The following is a 16,400-nucleotide window of genomic DNA, read 5'->3' as shown; positions in this document are numbered from 1 at the left end:
GTATCGTAGTGTGATTATGTAGAAACTTTTTAATGTCTGCCAACTTCAGAGGATAAAATCACAGTGCTGCATATCAACAAAACCCAGCATACCCAGCTTCCAATATAAAATAATATATATACACAAAGCAGAATTTGCATCTTAAATAAGAAGAGATTGTCTTATTCTCTATGGTTTCTTACCCAGCTACTAAAAAATAAATAATTCACATCAGATTGATGGATTTGTTTCCTGTACAGCACAAGTGCGCTATTGGAGCTGACAAAGACAACATGAAAAAAACTTTTGTAATTAATAAAAGAGAATTGTTGAACACTTGCACATATTGGCACAGGGCAGAAGAGAAAAAGGAACACTACAGCTCAGCTCAGGTGCCCTCCTCCGTGGAGCGGGACTCAGATTTCAACTTTACAAATTCTCTGGCAACTTCATCGTTGGTTCTTTGTGAGAGAATCCTCAGGACTGTAAGTCCAGTCTCATCCATGTGAATCCTGCGCCCGAGAGGGCACCAGCAAGCGCAGCTTCCTTTGTCTGCTATGTCTCTGAGCTGCATCACTGCTATCCCCAGTACCCGGTCTTCCCGAGCAAAGCAGTAGTCCTTCACACAGACTTGGAGCTCGTAGGCATCAGGGCCGTCTTCATTTCCCAGTATGCTGAAAAACACGCACAGGTTTACTCATAGTTTCTCAGAATGTATCAGCTCCTCTGCGAAATAAAGGTGTCAGCAGCTGACTAGAGTGCTAGATGAGCCACGGAAAACGCCGTTCTACAGAAAACCCTGGTCAGAGAGGGAGAAGCAAAACCTACGCTGTATGGGCATTTCTGCTGTTTAGCAGCTGATACAGACAACGTGGCTACTTAAAAAGGAAACACGAACAACCCTTATCAAGCTGCCTTTACATGTGCGTGTGTGTTAAATTGTGAAATGAGAGGAGTGGAGAACATTAAAGCCATGCTAATAGATTTTCAACTCGGACGACTTTAAACATTTCTGCTTCTGTTCAGGGTTGCTTCATTTCAATAATTACTATTTTAATTAGATTAAGTCTTCATTAAAAATTCAGAACCTTCCATTAAAGCAAAAGCTAATAAAAATACACCCCTAACCTTCCTGATGTTTCTAAAATTAAAAAAATAAAAAAAACCCCAGACAAAATCTCTTCACTTAGAGGAAGCCTGCCTTTTCTCACATCAAAGAAAAATTATATGGCCAGCCCCTCTCCCCCAAGATGTTTACAGTCCTTTGCTGGTCATCTCTTCTCCTCTCATTCTTAGTGTACAGCTGGGTGAGCACTAGTCTGTAGCTCCCTTTGTTGAGCCCTCCAAGAAGGAAGATGCCTTTGTAATAATGAAAGCCAGATAAGAAGAGGTCAATACTCGGTGCTGAGAAAGACTGCAGTTCTAGCAGTGCAACTTACTACCAGTTCCAAGGGCTGTATCCTTGGAAACAAGTTCAGAAAGCATGTCCCACAGGTCAAGTTGGGATAAAAATGCACATTAAGATTAAAAGAACTAAAAATACATAACGAACTTTTAGCCTCAACTCTACCAATGAAAGACGCAAAGTTCATTAAAATGATGGAGCACAGTAAACTATGTTGATGGGACACACAACGTGTTTCAGGAGGTAGCCAAAGGACACTGCTGGTATAGAACAGACCTCAGCATCCCACCCACAGCAAACGCTCCCATAATCTACCTTTTCCTGCCAAGACACCAAACACTTGGCCAAGCTACTGGTTCAGGTGCTCTTTTGGGCCCTGAGCAGGCTGCTTGTGGACACTGGAAAACCCTATCTGTCCTCTTGCATCTGCACTTGCCGGGTCAGATCCCCAGGCTATTTCTCACACTTACAAGTGAAAAGTTTCATTGTATTTGGGAGCCCAGTTGTTGCTCTTTGACTTGGTTGTGAACTTTCTCTTCTTGTCACTCTGATGGGGCCCAATCATGGTGATTTCAACGAATGGACGGAACATGCCAGATGTTTGCCACTTCAGGTCGTTGGCTGCCACAACTGCAAAAGAGAGTCACATCCTGTTTTACAGTAAATACTCATTTGTTCCCATTGCTCTGGACACCTTTCCGCTCTGCTTTCAATTTCTTGTTTCAGAGGACAAGGTCCACCTCAAAACACGCAAGTGTCCTGACGCACATAGGCAGGACTTTTTTTGTAATACAGAGATATGCCTTTTTGCTCTAGTTTAAGTTCTGTAAAGGGAATTTACTGCTTGGGACAGCACTTAGCTTTTGCCATATACATAGTCAAGAAATTAGTTCAAAAAAACAGGCATTCGTGCAGCTCCAGGCAGGCTGCCCTGCCAGTTCAGTGCTTATCTCTACATTATGTGTGGGATGAGAAAAAAAGGAAAAAAAAAAGGGAAATGAGACTGCAGGTAAGGCAAACAAAGGCCATGAGCTGTGGGTGGTTCCAGAGCCCAGAATTATTAGCTGTTTAATTCTCATTCTCTCTCAGGTCACTGCAGGGAGCAGACTCAAGCACAGGAAATAGCTCTGAAAAATAAGTTTTTGCATTGCAGTGTAGATTTAGCCAGGAGAAGAGAGGCCTGGAGAACTGTTTATATAAATCTTTAGAGGAAATTAAAGTAGTTAAATATGCTGTACTCGGGCAAAGGAGACGAAGGAGGAAGAGGAAGCCTGGGATGAATCACTGCTTTAGTTATTTTCAGAGCAGCTCTTCAGGGACCAACGTGGCCTTCAGGACGGGGGAGAGGAACCTCTGAACTCTTACTGGCTCTGTGATCTCTCGGTTTACACTGAGCAATTTCGCAACATCGCCCCGACATGCTGCCCTGTTCTCTGCAGCACAGGCTAAACTATGGCGCCTGGTTAGAGCCATCATCTGATTTTTGTTAACTTCGTGTGTCGTTGCCAATAAACAACAGGACTGTACGTTGCCATGTCACTGGCTGGACTGGACAACCTCATTTGCTGTTTCCCTACAAGTTCCTGATGTGAAACAGCGAAAAAAATTCTGGATTCACATCACATGAGCTGACACAGAAATGTAATGACTGCCAACTGGAGATTTGCCTTGACGCAGTCACAGAGCCTGAGCAGTAACACGTGCTTTGCCATACCTTTCACTGTGACCTTGTGTTCACCAGTTCCTGGGTGGGTATACAGGTCGATCTGTATGGACACTTCACCCACAGGATCATCCACACCAGAGCCTGTTGGAAGAAAATTGACACCCACCCCCCCGCCCCGTGCACACATGGATTATTGTTTATTGGCACCCATCTTTGGTTTATGGCCTCGGCAAGACAGTAACGTTTTCACAGTACACCTTCCATAGCCAGCTTTTCAGTCAACGTCGATAATGTAACAGTAATGCAAAATAACATCAGGCTTGCATGCCCAACACGCAGAAACACTAACGTTTTTTGCACTCCACCATAAAGATCGCATCCTGTTGAGAAAACTAGCAAGAATTTTAAAGAATTTAAGAGACCTGAAGCTCGACAATGGACCCTCACAGAGAGCAAAGATTTTTCAGAGACTCCTGCCAAGCTATTGTGTGCACATGCAGGCATTCCAGTGGTGGGCATTGGCATTCCTGTCCGCTCAGGGAAGATGGGAGGACAAAAAAACCAACAAAACAACAAAACACACCAGAAAGGAAGTTTAGGGAAAAAAAAAAAAAAAAAAAGACCAAGATGTTAGTGATTTGCACTGAGCCATGGTGCAGTCTCACCCTCCAAGAAGCTTTTTCTATGTTGTACATCAGATAAAAGTTGTCATCCTGACTGCCTATCTGCTTCCCTTCGGAGAATAATGAGTATCCCTCCACTGCCGTGCACCAAAAATGATGAGAGAGAAGCACTCACAACTTGCATACTTATTTCCCTTCATCAGTTAGCCAGGGAGAAAACAAGATGTAGCTTCACAGAGGAAAACATAACATGTTGTAACAGAGGGAGAAGATCTCATGAACCCTACTATTTGCGTATTATGATGTTTTCAAGTTTTTAACTTTTAATCGTAATTATCATGCAGTATGTGGAAATGACATTTTTCTGGGTAGGAAAGTCAAGATGTCATGTAAATTACAGAAAAAGACTGCTTTGCAAAATGAAAATGAAGTCTTTGATAAGATAGGGAGAATGATTTTACTTTCTCTTTGATAACTGTCTGATCTTAGGTTGACAATTAGCAATGCTGTTGTAATTGAGATACCTACAGGGTAATTGGGTGTCTACGAACAGCAGTGTTATTTTGTCAATTTTGAGGCTAAGACATATTACTAAGTCAAAGAATTGGTGTGTTTCAAATTCAAGATAAGGAGCTTGAAGGATATCATTAAACAAACATTTTGATTAGAGGGATCTAACACGTTAACTTTCACAAGAACAGTCTGCAGGCAGCAAAAACACTCATTTAAAAACCAAGAGGTTGAGAGCTAATCTGTGCAATTCTCTGAAGAGAATTACATGGCACAGAACTGTAGGCAGTGAAAGTCACTTTAATATACAAGTAAAAGTATCTGAGCAAACATAACAGAACCTCGAATTATTAACTTAGGGTAGATTCTTATTCTTGACCTGAGTATAATAAAAAGCCTCTAGGCTGTAACATTTGTACACGATCCTGAATGTACTGTTTTCTTCCCACTTAGGAGGGCACTGTTCCTTCTTTTCTGTATATAAGCACAGAGCTTTAAAATTGGTAGGCTTAATTACTGACCTGACCCATCTGATGGTGTGGGTCTGTCACACTGTTGGCATTTTCCATGGGAACAGACAAGATTACCAACAGTATATAACAACTTTATCAGGCCACATCTGCAGAAACATCAACCGCCAAACACTGAGGTCTTCATTTTACTATCTTTAGTGTAATTAATAGGTTATAAAGGAAACAGCGATGCTTCAGAGGAATGACAGCAGAATCATCCCATTAGCTTTAAGGAAGACAAAATTTAGATTTTTTTTTTTTTTTCTTCCTATCTTCATTCTGGTCTTTTCATACAACAATCTTGTTCTATTAACTAAAATGTTCAGAGACAAAAAACCATGTTGTAGATGGCCAGTGAAAAATATTCTGATCATGTACAACTGTGTCTATACACATACTTGCACATTTAGTGACAAGCGGATTTAAATCTTGACATAAAAGTGTCATTGGTATTGCGATACTGGAGGGTGAAACTGCAGAACTGAGCTCGTGACAATGTGTTACAGATGTAATTCACCTAAGATAACAAAAAAACTTTGGACAGCAGAAAATAAATTGAGAGATGAAACAGAACAAGACTTAATTTCTTAGGGCTCTCCTGAGCACCCAGACTTTTAGCTACCCCCCTTCAAGCCAGATGTTTCAAGCTCGGCCATAACCTTGAGTGCATATCAGCATTACCATGTATTATAGTGGCCCATCTCAGCAGACTATACACATGCAAGTCTAGGACTTGAAACACCAATACATAGCCCACGGTAAAGGGTAGGGGAACAAATCCGTAGCATCTCTCAAAAACCAGTCCATTTCTGAGACAGCTTTCACATCCCATGAATAAATGTCAAGCTTGGGGACAGGCTCTCAGGCAGGGTACAGGCTTCTACACCACACAACCCGTGGCTCCGTTTGCGGGATGCAAGCATTCGGTGAAAGTTCATTTCTACAGGAAACTATGGGGAACGGGTCTCTGGAAAAGGTTTCCGAGCACGGGCAAGATGACTTTGAAAGCAAGGCAGTTGGCTAATGTTGTTATGGTAACAACATTAGTCTTGAACATACCCTTATCAGGAAGAACATCCTCATTAGCGGTAAACCTAATACCTTTCCCATCATGCACTGAGACGTGAATTCAAAAGGCAAGAAGCAAGCAGGATAAAGAGAGAAGAGTGTGAATTACAATCCCATTAGCAGTGTCACTTGAACAAATACAAGACAAATATTCTAGCTCTTAATAGACAAAATATCCTCTTAGATCTTCTGCACCAACACAGGCTTTGGAGAGCAAGGCTGTCTGTGAGTAAGGGGTTGTCTGGGTTTAAATAAGAACAGAATTTGTGCCGGCATAACTAAACTGCAAGCCCTGTTCCAGCTTTGCAGAGCAAACATTTAACGGCGTAGTGCAATAGAAGCTTGCTCAGTAAGAAAACGAGGGCCATAGATATCTCACAAACTGAAAGATACAATCACTAAGCAGTGAAGTAAGAGGGGCAAACAGTGAGCATTTAAATCGTTCTGCATGCAGCCATTTCCTCCCATAGGCTTGTGGGAAGCTTGGCTTATGCAAAGCAAAACATCAGAGAGCTCTGATAAGCAGATGTCAGCTGTAAATACTAGTGCTGTCCCACCTGTCCCTCCAATGCATGTGCTCTCCAAACCAACCTACCAATGGGGGTCACTGAGAAGTGTATGCAAGCAATATCCTTTTCTAGCCCCAATTTCAGGAGCAAGTCATTCCTTTCTCAGAGATATTCCATCATTGATCCTACAGATATAGGTGGCATAGCTCCAGTCTTTTGTTCCCCAAACAGGGTCCAAAACTGTCAAGCCTACTAATGTAGATGCTGATTGGGACCAGCTCAGTGGCCCACCATGCCCAGCACCTGTCTCTTAAAGTGGCTCAGACGAGCCACAAAGAAACGTCATCAGTCCGCTATGAGATATAATCAATGACCTCATAATGAGTGCATCTTATGTCCTAAAACTAGAGCTTAATTCTTTCTAAGCTGCTTAAAAAAATAATAAAAATACCCAACACACACACAGTTCTGTGGCAACTCTGTATATTCCTGCTGCTCTCAGATTATGGTCAATTCTCTTTGTGTATCTGCTGAACACTCACCCTCAGTGTAGTTCTGCAGTCAAATCATGCATTGCATGAAGCTGCTTCCTCGTATCAGCTTTGAATTTGCCACTATGCAACTTCAATGGAGCATCTTCTTCCTCTAATTTTAAACGCTCCTGACTGTAGCACGGAGTGTAGAACAGCAGCGCTACACACATCCTTAAATCTTGGCTCATCACGACAACATAATAGGATCCACATAAAAAACTAGCTTCAATTCATGGTCTGGATATATAATGCAAAACATTTGCCATAGAGCAGCGAAGATTAAAAACACACTGTGCACACAAGTTCCTGGTTAAAAAGTGTTTGTGTAACTCTAATGGCAAGAGCTAAGTTCCGGAGTCCCTTGTGGATGTAGCAGTCTTTGACCTGTCTGGCCACTGGATGTCATCGTTGCTCTGTTGGGACACAGCAACAGGACCCTTCTCTCAATTGCACATACCGACTCTTTAGTTCACTTCAGTGTTTTAATGCAGTATATTTCAACTTAAGCAAGAATATATTGTGCTGCGAAAGGCATGATGATTCAATCCCCCAAAACTACAACTTTTCAGACTTTTCACTTAAAAAACAAACCTTGTTCTGCTCAAGAATTCTCAGTACTTTCTCCACTGGCGGGGGAACACCAGTATCAAGCAGTCTCACTTGCACACGAGAGAAAAGCGTGTTGGCTAGGGAATGCTTTCCCCTTGATTTCAGGGCTCGGTGTGATAGTATGCTGACAGAGTTAGTACAGTCTGTGGGGTTTCCAGCTCTCAGAGGCTTGGAAAGGTTAAAGGAAAAAGGACCCCAGGCAAAAAGCTGGCAGAAAGACACACCGATGGAGTTGTACGATTTTTGCTGCTGAGATGTAGTTGCCCAATGCCAAGGCTTGTATTTCAACAGCCTGAAAACTTAAAGCATCGGTTTCAACGTAACCTCTAATAGCATCTGTCTCCTCTTCCTGCGATTAGTGAGATTCAGTCAGTCAGTGAAGGTCCCTGACTATAAACGAAATTATTCTGTACAACAATCTGGAGATGTTTACATGGAAGCAATGAAAGATAGCGACAACTAACTGTTTACCCCTTCCACATCAATGAAGTAGCACTACCATCGTGCCTTCCCTGAGAGCTACCAAAGAACTCCAGTGATGCATTCCAGCAGCTTACTAATACGTTGTAGTGATTTGTAATCATCTAGCTCGCAGATACCCTGTACTGGCTGCAGACAAAACAGTGCTTTTCTTACTCTCCTGAGAGACTTTTCCCGTTACAAGCAGCGTGTAGCTCCGTGACTCACCACATTGCTGTCAATCAGCCTTAGTCAGCCCTACACGGGCTGCTGGCAGCTGGCCTGTGACACAGGCACTGACTAGCTCCTGCGTGGTGTCTTGCTGAAATGGTCTCTCTCACCACCGTGTAAGTCTCAGTACAATAACTTCAAATTTCACTTCTTCTAAGTCACGCACCCACTTCAATTCATGGAACGTGACTGTTAAATGAGGACTGCAGAAAAAAAGACCACAAACACCCCAGGACTTATGTTTCACGTATTGCTGCTCTTTCAAAATGTAGTTGTTGAGTGGGAAATAACCCCCTTTCCCTCCTTCCCAGCTGCAAAAGCTCTGAACTGTCACGTTTCCAGAAACGTTGCTGCCAAAACCACTCTACGAACTGGCAGTACAAGACAGAGCAATTACAAACAGAGCACATAGCTCCATTGAACTTTGCCAACAACACAGAAGAGTCTTACCCTGAGCTGTCTGAGTCTGGACAAAGGTTTTTATGAGAGTGTCTGTGGTCTGAGTGTAGAGAGAGAGAGCATATCGAAGTGACTGCAGGTCTGGACTCTTCTCCAAGAAGGTTTTCTTCAGACCGTTCCCACCAGCATGGAAATATTGCTAAGAGCAAAAAGAAAGAGGAAGAATACTGAGGAAGAATTGCAGCCAGCAACCAACACTTACAAGGTATTGTGTGTGTGGATGGGAAAGAGCTGGGAAAATTCACAAAACAGCTTCTGTACTGGAAATCCAGCTCTTAGACCAACTGATACCAACTGCTCATGGCTCTCCTCTTCCAAAGCACTTGAATATAAATATACTGGCTCCCAGCACATGCCAGTCACCTGAGCCTATTCAGGTTTACAAAAACATGGTCACTTAGTACCATTATCGCTGTTAACAGCGGTGACAGACTCCTGCCATCACCTGAACTGGGACAGGCACTATCCGCCCAAATAGTATTTGGGGATGGAGCAAGGGGATGACAGAGACAGAAATCACTTACTTTGATAGTATCCAGTGCCAGATCCAAAACAGCACACTGCTTTGGAGTGAGACTCCTAGTTTCTTCTCTCACCATATGATCCTGCAAAACAACCATTTGGCATCAGTACGCTGTCAGAGACTAAAGGAAAAGGAGTCCCAAGTATCACCTCTTTCTGTGGATTCATGCTGTGGCTGCATGGCCAGAACATTAATTCAGCTGTTTAAGGAACACTTAATAGAGTCTCTTAGAGTCATTTATTACAGCTTAACATGAAAATAAACCCACTTTCTCTGTTTCTTGCAGGCACAGAAAAGAGAAATGAGGAAAGGAACTGGATAGAGGTAAGTGACAATTTAAAATCACAGTTTTGTCTCTCAGAAAACCCAAACAGGAGTCTGCTTGTTACCCCTGTCATTCTAGAGCAGCCACAACAAAACTCTCCAGACACCACCTAAATCAAGGAATTCTGAGAACCAGATACTGGGCAAAGTTGTTAGACATTGGTTGTGGACTTTTTAAAATTCCTCCATCTACAAAGGTCACTAATTCATTGTATTGTTGGTGTAGAGGAAGAAAAACAAACAAGAAAGCAACATGTTCTAGAAAATACCTTTGCTAAAAGAAGAAGTTGTTCCCATTAAGACCCACCATCTCTAATAGCAAAGAGCCAAGAATCCCTTAGGAAGGGATTCCCTTTCCTGCAGTGGGCACATATCCCTGTTAGACTCCTGCCTGACTACAAGGATGTGGCATCCTTTGGTATTTCAAGAAGCTCTTTCTCTCTGTTGCTTAGTCTAGCTCTCAGAGAAAAACAGCATGTTTTAGGAAGCTTTGCACAAACCCAAATTCTAACTGAGCTGCTGGAGGGTCAGGCCAGCTGGCTGCAGCCTGGGTGCTGAAGCATTCATGAGAAAGATGCAGGCAAATCAGGCAAAGGCTACACATCCCTACCTTAAACATGTCATAGCCTCTGATAAGAGACACTTTCCAGGAGACACGTCTACTAAATTGTCTTTGAGTAAAGCATGCCTAGTGTGTGGCATTGTGTGTGCAGTTCATGCCGATAAACCTTCTGGCTCTCTTGCAGTCTGGTGATTCTTCACATTGCCTGGTGCTGCTCCCATTCATTATCCACCGCGATCCATCTCCTGCCTGATGGAGATAGGGCTCACTGCAGTCTACGCGCAGTGCTAGGCATTTGCCACACTTCTCACAGACATCTAGCTAGCACCTTTGCACAGTGCTGCGTTGAACTGTACAGAAGATGCCTCTCAAGTCAGCAGTACCTCAGACAAGTTTGCACCATGCTTTCTTGAGTACTAGGGACATGCTTCAGCGTGCCTCTTTCCCCCACACAGGCTGCTCCTGGTCTGGGGAGCTATGTGCAGTGGCACAGTAGTTGGTAAGCTGCGACACATCTTCTGTTGTGACAAGCTGTCCTTAGGGGAGCAATAGCTCTCCTCCCTCCTCTTCTTCATGAGCTGGGAGTAATTCAATTGAAGATGATGTGGCTTCACACTTCAGTACACAGAGGGTAAAACATTCTTTCTCTGACAGTCAGATTAAGTGCACAATCAGACAGAGCCCAAGGCCACGTTCATGGGAGAGGCCAATTTAGTCAGGGTAGCTGTGTCCCCAAGGCAGAGTGACTTTCATGTCTGTTGAAATGACTTTCTAGGCCTGCCTGCCAGATTCCCCACACTGCAACAGGAACCAGGTGGTCAGCATTTTTCTCTTAAACACCTAAAGACGTCATTCAGCACCGCTCTGGGCGGTCACCCTGCCATTGCCCATGCTGTCATTGCACAACACCACATTACTGCTTTCTAACAGAATTTCCCAGTGCCATTTACTTCATCACGTTATGTAAAAATAACCCAGTGACTGGACTGGTAATGCTTGCACCTACACACAGAGGAGCCCACGACTGTCATTCCCCTGCATACCTGCCCTCTGCAAATCCCACACTGTTCCTATAAAGGACTGCACAGTGTGCTACCCTGCATTTCCCAGATTGCCAGCCAGGAGTAAGCCACAAAAAATTTACATCAAATAATTATGCAACTTCAAGCAGAAGTAGTAAAAAAAAAATTAAAAAAATCTTTCCCTGGTGTCTCAGCCTCATCCATATAGTCTCCACAGGTGCTCTCAGAAGAACCTCTGCAGTCAGAGCTCGGCGGCTTACCTGGAGGGAGGGCAAGGGAGAGGAGGCTGCTGCTCCCTGCTCCAGCTGCCAGCTATTAAGCAAACTGAGCAGAAAGAGTTTGATATTAAATGGGAGGCAGATACGTGGCACCAAGGTACCAGGTTTATGGTCGGTTTTCCAAGCATTTTAAAATACACTGTGAAATTGATTTGTCATCAGGATGAAAGCCTGTACTTGTCAGGTCTGTCAGTCTCAGTTTTCAGCTGAGTTATCTGATTCACTAGGGCTCCGTTCCCCCTGATCTATTTAAAACAAATAAAGCTTAAAATCCATCCCATAATTTTCCCAGGCTTTTAGTGGAACTGCCAAATACACAGGAGAGGGGCTCTGAAGAGCCGTTTACTCATGCCTTCCCTGTTAGCTTGTATGTGCCTGCAAAAACAAAAGCACAAAAAAAAGAAATATCCACGATGCTTACACAGACCCAAACAATTTACACTCTTGTAACACCTTTAGCCTTCTGGAAATTTCTGGATGCAATGCTTGTTTACACCATCTGTCTGAACTAAAGGTCTCCAGAATTCAGGTGGTAGAGTGCTTTCACACTTGTGTACGGCTCTATTGCCACATATAAAATCCTGTGTACCTGTGCTGCTGTACTCCTATATGTGGATATGCAAATAAAGGCTTGAACACACACCAGGGCTTGCCTGATTTGCATGATTACATGCATTTCTAAAAATGCAGTCCAGAGTTACCAAAATTAAACTTTACAGTAACTGAACTGAAGACAGGCTGCTGCTGAAGGATGGCCTTCATCTGGCCTTCAGTGCGAATGGAAACCAGCAAAGCTTCCAACTCATTCCTTGGCAAAAGGCACCTTGTATATACTAAGAAATTCCAATACTGAGAAAATATGGAAGAATTAAAACATAACAGTGAACGTCATTGGCTATGCCCAAGAATGCAAGCAAGCCAGAGGAACTCGCAGTCGTCTGTGCACAAACTTGTCCTTGTGACCCAGGAGAAGAAACAGCAAATTCAGAGCTCTCCCCCTTTGACACCAGGAGTGCATGTAGAAGGCAGGGATGTCTTCTCTTCCTCCAAATGCTGGGTTCTTGCTGGTGTTTTTGAAAGAGGAAGGGGATACTCACAGGAAAAGGGAGTCACATCTGGAGGCTGTGGTCCAGTTTCCACTCTCCCAGGCTGTCTACAAAGCTCCTCTCTCCCCATTTCTCCCATGGAAGTGACACAGAGCATCCTAAGTGCAGGAAGCAGCGGAGGTGGTGCAATCCTCGGAAGCCACCACATCACCAGGGAGGACAGCCTGGCTGTGGGAGTGCACGGGGCTGTCCCCCAGCACAAGTGACAACTATTCCCCTGGGGAACTACTTGACGGTTTATGTTATGTCACTGTTAACTGCGATGTAGCTGCCTCAAAATGCAACTGGAGAAAAGCATGTCCCTCTAATGACACACCTGCACGTCCAGATCACTTACTAGGATTGCTAATAAGCACTACCTTAAATGAACTATGTACTGTCCTGGCTCATAAACATGCGTATGTAAAATGTGTCTGCTGGGCAAGGGAAATAGATGGTTGTATAAAGGCAACTGTAATAAGTGCTCAAGACAAAAAAAAAAAAAAAAAAAAAAAGGGAAAAGACAAACGGATTTTGAAACTGCACTAATCACTTCGGAGAATGCCCTTTGCCATGGGAAGATTTCCCTGATCACGCTCTAAGACAGAGTTCACGTTCAGCTCCATCTCCCTTGCTGCACAGTTTGTGCACTGACACTTCAGATTTAGACCTCCTCTTGCACAATACCTGTTTTGTAGCACAAGTCATACCACAACATAGTGCAATTTAAATGTTGTAAGGCGTCATTATTTTCGTACCATTCCCGTCGTGACCAGTGAATTTATGCTTGATTGGCTTATGATGAGGTGGTGTGCACTTAGTAACGCTCATGTCATGCACTGTCACGTCATGCACTGTCAAAACACATCAACATAGCCTTCATGCTAAATGCCAGCTTGCCTGTAAAGAGAGCCCACGCAGAAGGAATTTACAGACACAGGCTCTCTTCCATAAGCAAGTTATTTTTGTAACAGTTCATATAATTCATCAATAGCTAGCACAATCATCTTTCCGACCGACATCTCATTATCAGGATCACATAAGGGACTCCCTTTTATACATGGGGATACAGAGCAACTGGCCAGATATTGAGAACTCCATGTTTTTCATTTTAATTTGATACACCAAACCGATCACTGTATCTACAGAAGAGAGAAACTACTTTGATGATTAAACCCACAATAAAATTTAACAGTTAAACACAATACTAATGTTACCAGAATGCATTTAAAAGCACATTCAATGCATTTAAAAGCATTTCTCTACAATTGCATTCAGTGACAAACCACTGGAAGCACAAGACACGCTATGCACTACTACACTTCCACGCTTACACACACGGACACTAACACAAGCCATGCAGAACAATACCTTCAACTTTGACAAGTGTCCCAGTTCCTTAGCAGCACTGAAAATCAACTGCGTGCCCTATGATTGCAAGAAGTTAGAAAAGAAAGGAAGGGGGGGGGGGGAAAGGTTATAAATAAGCTTTACATGTTTTTCCTCAGAGCAAGTCAAGTCCGTTCACAGCCAGAACTTTACATAACCACCCCAAGGCCAGTCACAACAACTTGACTCCTTGCCAGTTTATTACCTAGTATAAAACCTGGCATTTCCATGCATACCACATCGAAAGCTATTTCGGAGCAAAATATTCTGCTAACTGGTTCACTCTTGCTTACAGCTGCCACACGTTTAAACAGGATTCACCTTCAAATGGATTGCACAGACTGGGGGTGAAGGCAGCACACTGGCTTCATCTGCAAGTGCTCCTCCAGATTTCAAGTCAAGTCTAAATACACATGAAGACTGCATAAGACCGGCCAAAGCAAAAGATTGCACAACTGATGACAATCTCTTTACAGGAGTAGAGCCCAGTCCACAGGGCTGGGGTAAGCATACATCAGATCAGAAACAAAACTGGATCTGAGCAGTTTTCGTGTGAGAGATTGGCAGACAAAGTCCAGTGAATACGACAGCATCGCCTTTACATGTCAAAAGCTCGGCAATGGCTCTTCTTCCCCCACTGTGGGTTACTGATGCTGTACGACCAATGAAGAAACAAAAAGGGAACATAAATCCCAATGATGGGAAATCTTGCTTAAAATCATTTACGCTCTAGTATAACCGACGTTTACATACTTTCTCTGCAATGGTTACAACAAAGATATTTTTCCTTTTCCCCACCACAGCATTTCTCTGTTGTGTAATATTCCTTTTGCCTGGGGAGTTAAGTCCAACATTTCATGAGAAAGCTAAAAGCGAACAACAATTCTCCAGCCTCTTCTCCCAGAGATGCTTTATGCGCTGTGCTGGAATTTATTTTCTTCCACTTCACTCCTTTTCATTCATCTAATCTCACTTTTTTCTCTTTAAAAAAGTCACAACTGCCTATTACTCCACTTGGAATAAAACCCCAGCCTACTGTAATTACGGCTATGAACTGCGCATCTATCATGCCATGAAACTTTGCCCTCCACTTCAGCCCTCTTAGGCTAGTCAGATTTGGGCTTTAGGACCAAGCCAAAGCTACAGGTGACCCCTCTTCCCTAAACCTCCCCTCTGCTATCTCTCTCAGGAATGCCTTAGGTATGTCAGGAGAGCTGCCCTCTTAAAGATGATCTTTGGCTCTCCTCGCTTGTAATCAGTTATTAGAGGCAAGCATTAAAAGTATGTGTAAACGTCACCACAGGTATCAGTTGAGAAGTGCCTGGGGGATGTCCCAGCTGAATGCCTGAAATAAGCTTCCTGGGGCAGACACTGGTGGGTGGCACTTTCCAGTAGGGTCTTTTTGCTAAGGAAAACACTTGGGAGAAGATGAAGCTCATCTTCTTTGGGGACGGCTGGCTCCATGACAACCACATATCCCCAAAAGTCTCCAGTAAATCAAATTCTCCTTTCCACAGCCCTCCTTCCCTCTCCTTTACTACCCTTTCTCATCTCAACAGTCTTTCACCCTCGCACTTAACCACAACTGCTATGACCATTCCCCGCCCCAAAATCCCGCAAATTGTAACAAAACAAGATTGGGTTTTTTTTGTTTTGTTTTGTCCCCCCCCTCCCCCCCCAGGATTAAAGTTAACATCAGCAAAAAAGTGTCTTTATACTTTTTGCCAGCGGTAGCAGGTACCCTTTTACAGAAGGAAAGCAGGGAAACAATTTACAGCTGTAACACTGGAAAGACTGAGACCCGCTCTAGGGACACTGGACACTCTCTGCCTATTACAACAGCAGTCCAGAAGTGAATTTTTACATGAGATACTTTTTCTTTAGTTTTGCCAGCTTTGGAAATTTCTTCAGGCTGAAAGACTGTCTGACCTGAAATCACAACCTCTTGATTTGCTCTGTCCATAACCATCACCTAACCCTCGCTGTTCCTCAGCCTTTTATGTTTGTTGAATACAAATCAATACAGAATGAACATTATTGACTCTGTAGCTAAACAGAAGCTGTTGATAATTGATTAAATTCACAACTCTTGGGGGAAGGGGGAAGAAAGTGCAGGCAAGGTCAATGCATCCATAAAGGAAAGCTTCTGAAATGAGACTGGGAGTTTCACCTGCTGCCAGTATCTAATGTGCAGTGTTAGAGTACAACTCTGTAAACTGGAAGAGTACAAAATTCTCTGTATTTCAAGCAAGCAAGGTTGAACATGACTGTACACCAGGAGCAACACAGAGATTTCACTGTGGGCCACACCAAATAATCCACCAAGGAACACGGCTTCAGCCTGCGCTCTGGTACCCAACAGATGTGCCTGCTGTTCTGTATGATTGATCAGGAAGTTTGTTTGACTTATGGGTCTTAAAACTTAAGGTTTTCACGCCTGTTGATCAAGCAGAAAAAAAAAAAAATTAACATTTTTATAACCTGAATTTTGAAAAAGTTAAGTGAGCAGTCTCAAAACACACTAACATTAGCATTTTTTGATCCAGTATTTTCAACCTTCATCAGACACTTTTTTTTTTTTTTTTAATATAAATTTGAACAACAGCATTAACTAGCCTAGGCACGTAGTCTCCCTGCCACAGGCTTCTAAGCAG

General features: G+C 43.2%; 1 protein-coding gene across 1 annotated transcript in view; it reads right to left on the bottom strand.

Moving 5' to 3' along the window:
• Positions 1-227: 227 nt before the first annotated feature.
• Positions 228-16,400, bottom strand: part of LOC309602473 (protein unc-13 homolog B) — a gene marked incomplete at its 5' end in the record, with an annotated part of 221,394 nt that continues 205,221 nt past the window's right edge. Inside the window, 6 exons of the mRNA XM_082336061.1 lie at positions 228-653; positions 1,855-2,014; positions 3,099-3,191; positions 8,555-8,702; positions 9,088-9,168; positions 13,729-13,785. Of these exons, the coding sequence (XP_082192187.1) occupies positions 368-653; positions 1,855-2,014; positions 3,099-3,191; positions 8,555-8,702; positions 9,088-9,168; positions 13,729-13,785 (825 nt within the window). The 3' untranslated portion in view covers positions 228-367. The remainder of the gene's footprint in view (positions 654-1,854; positions 2,015-3,098; positions 3,192-8,554; positions 8,703-9,087; positions 9,169-13,728; positions 13,786-16,400) is intronic.

Source organism: Platalea leucorodia (genome assembly GCF_965183815.1).
Source record: "Platalea leucorodia genome assembly, chromosome: Z".
NCBI lineage: Eukaryota > Metazoa > Chordata > Aves > Pelecaniformes > Threskiornithidae > Platalea > Platalea leucorodia.
Note: the sequence above shows the minus strand (reverse complement) of the source record. Positions and strands in the feature narration are given on the sequence as shown.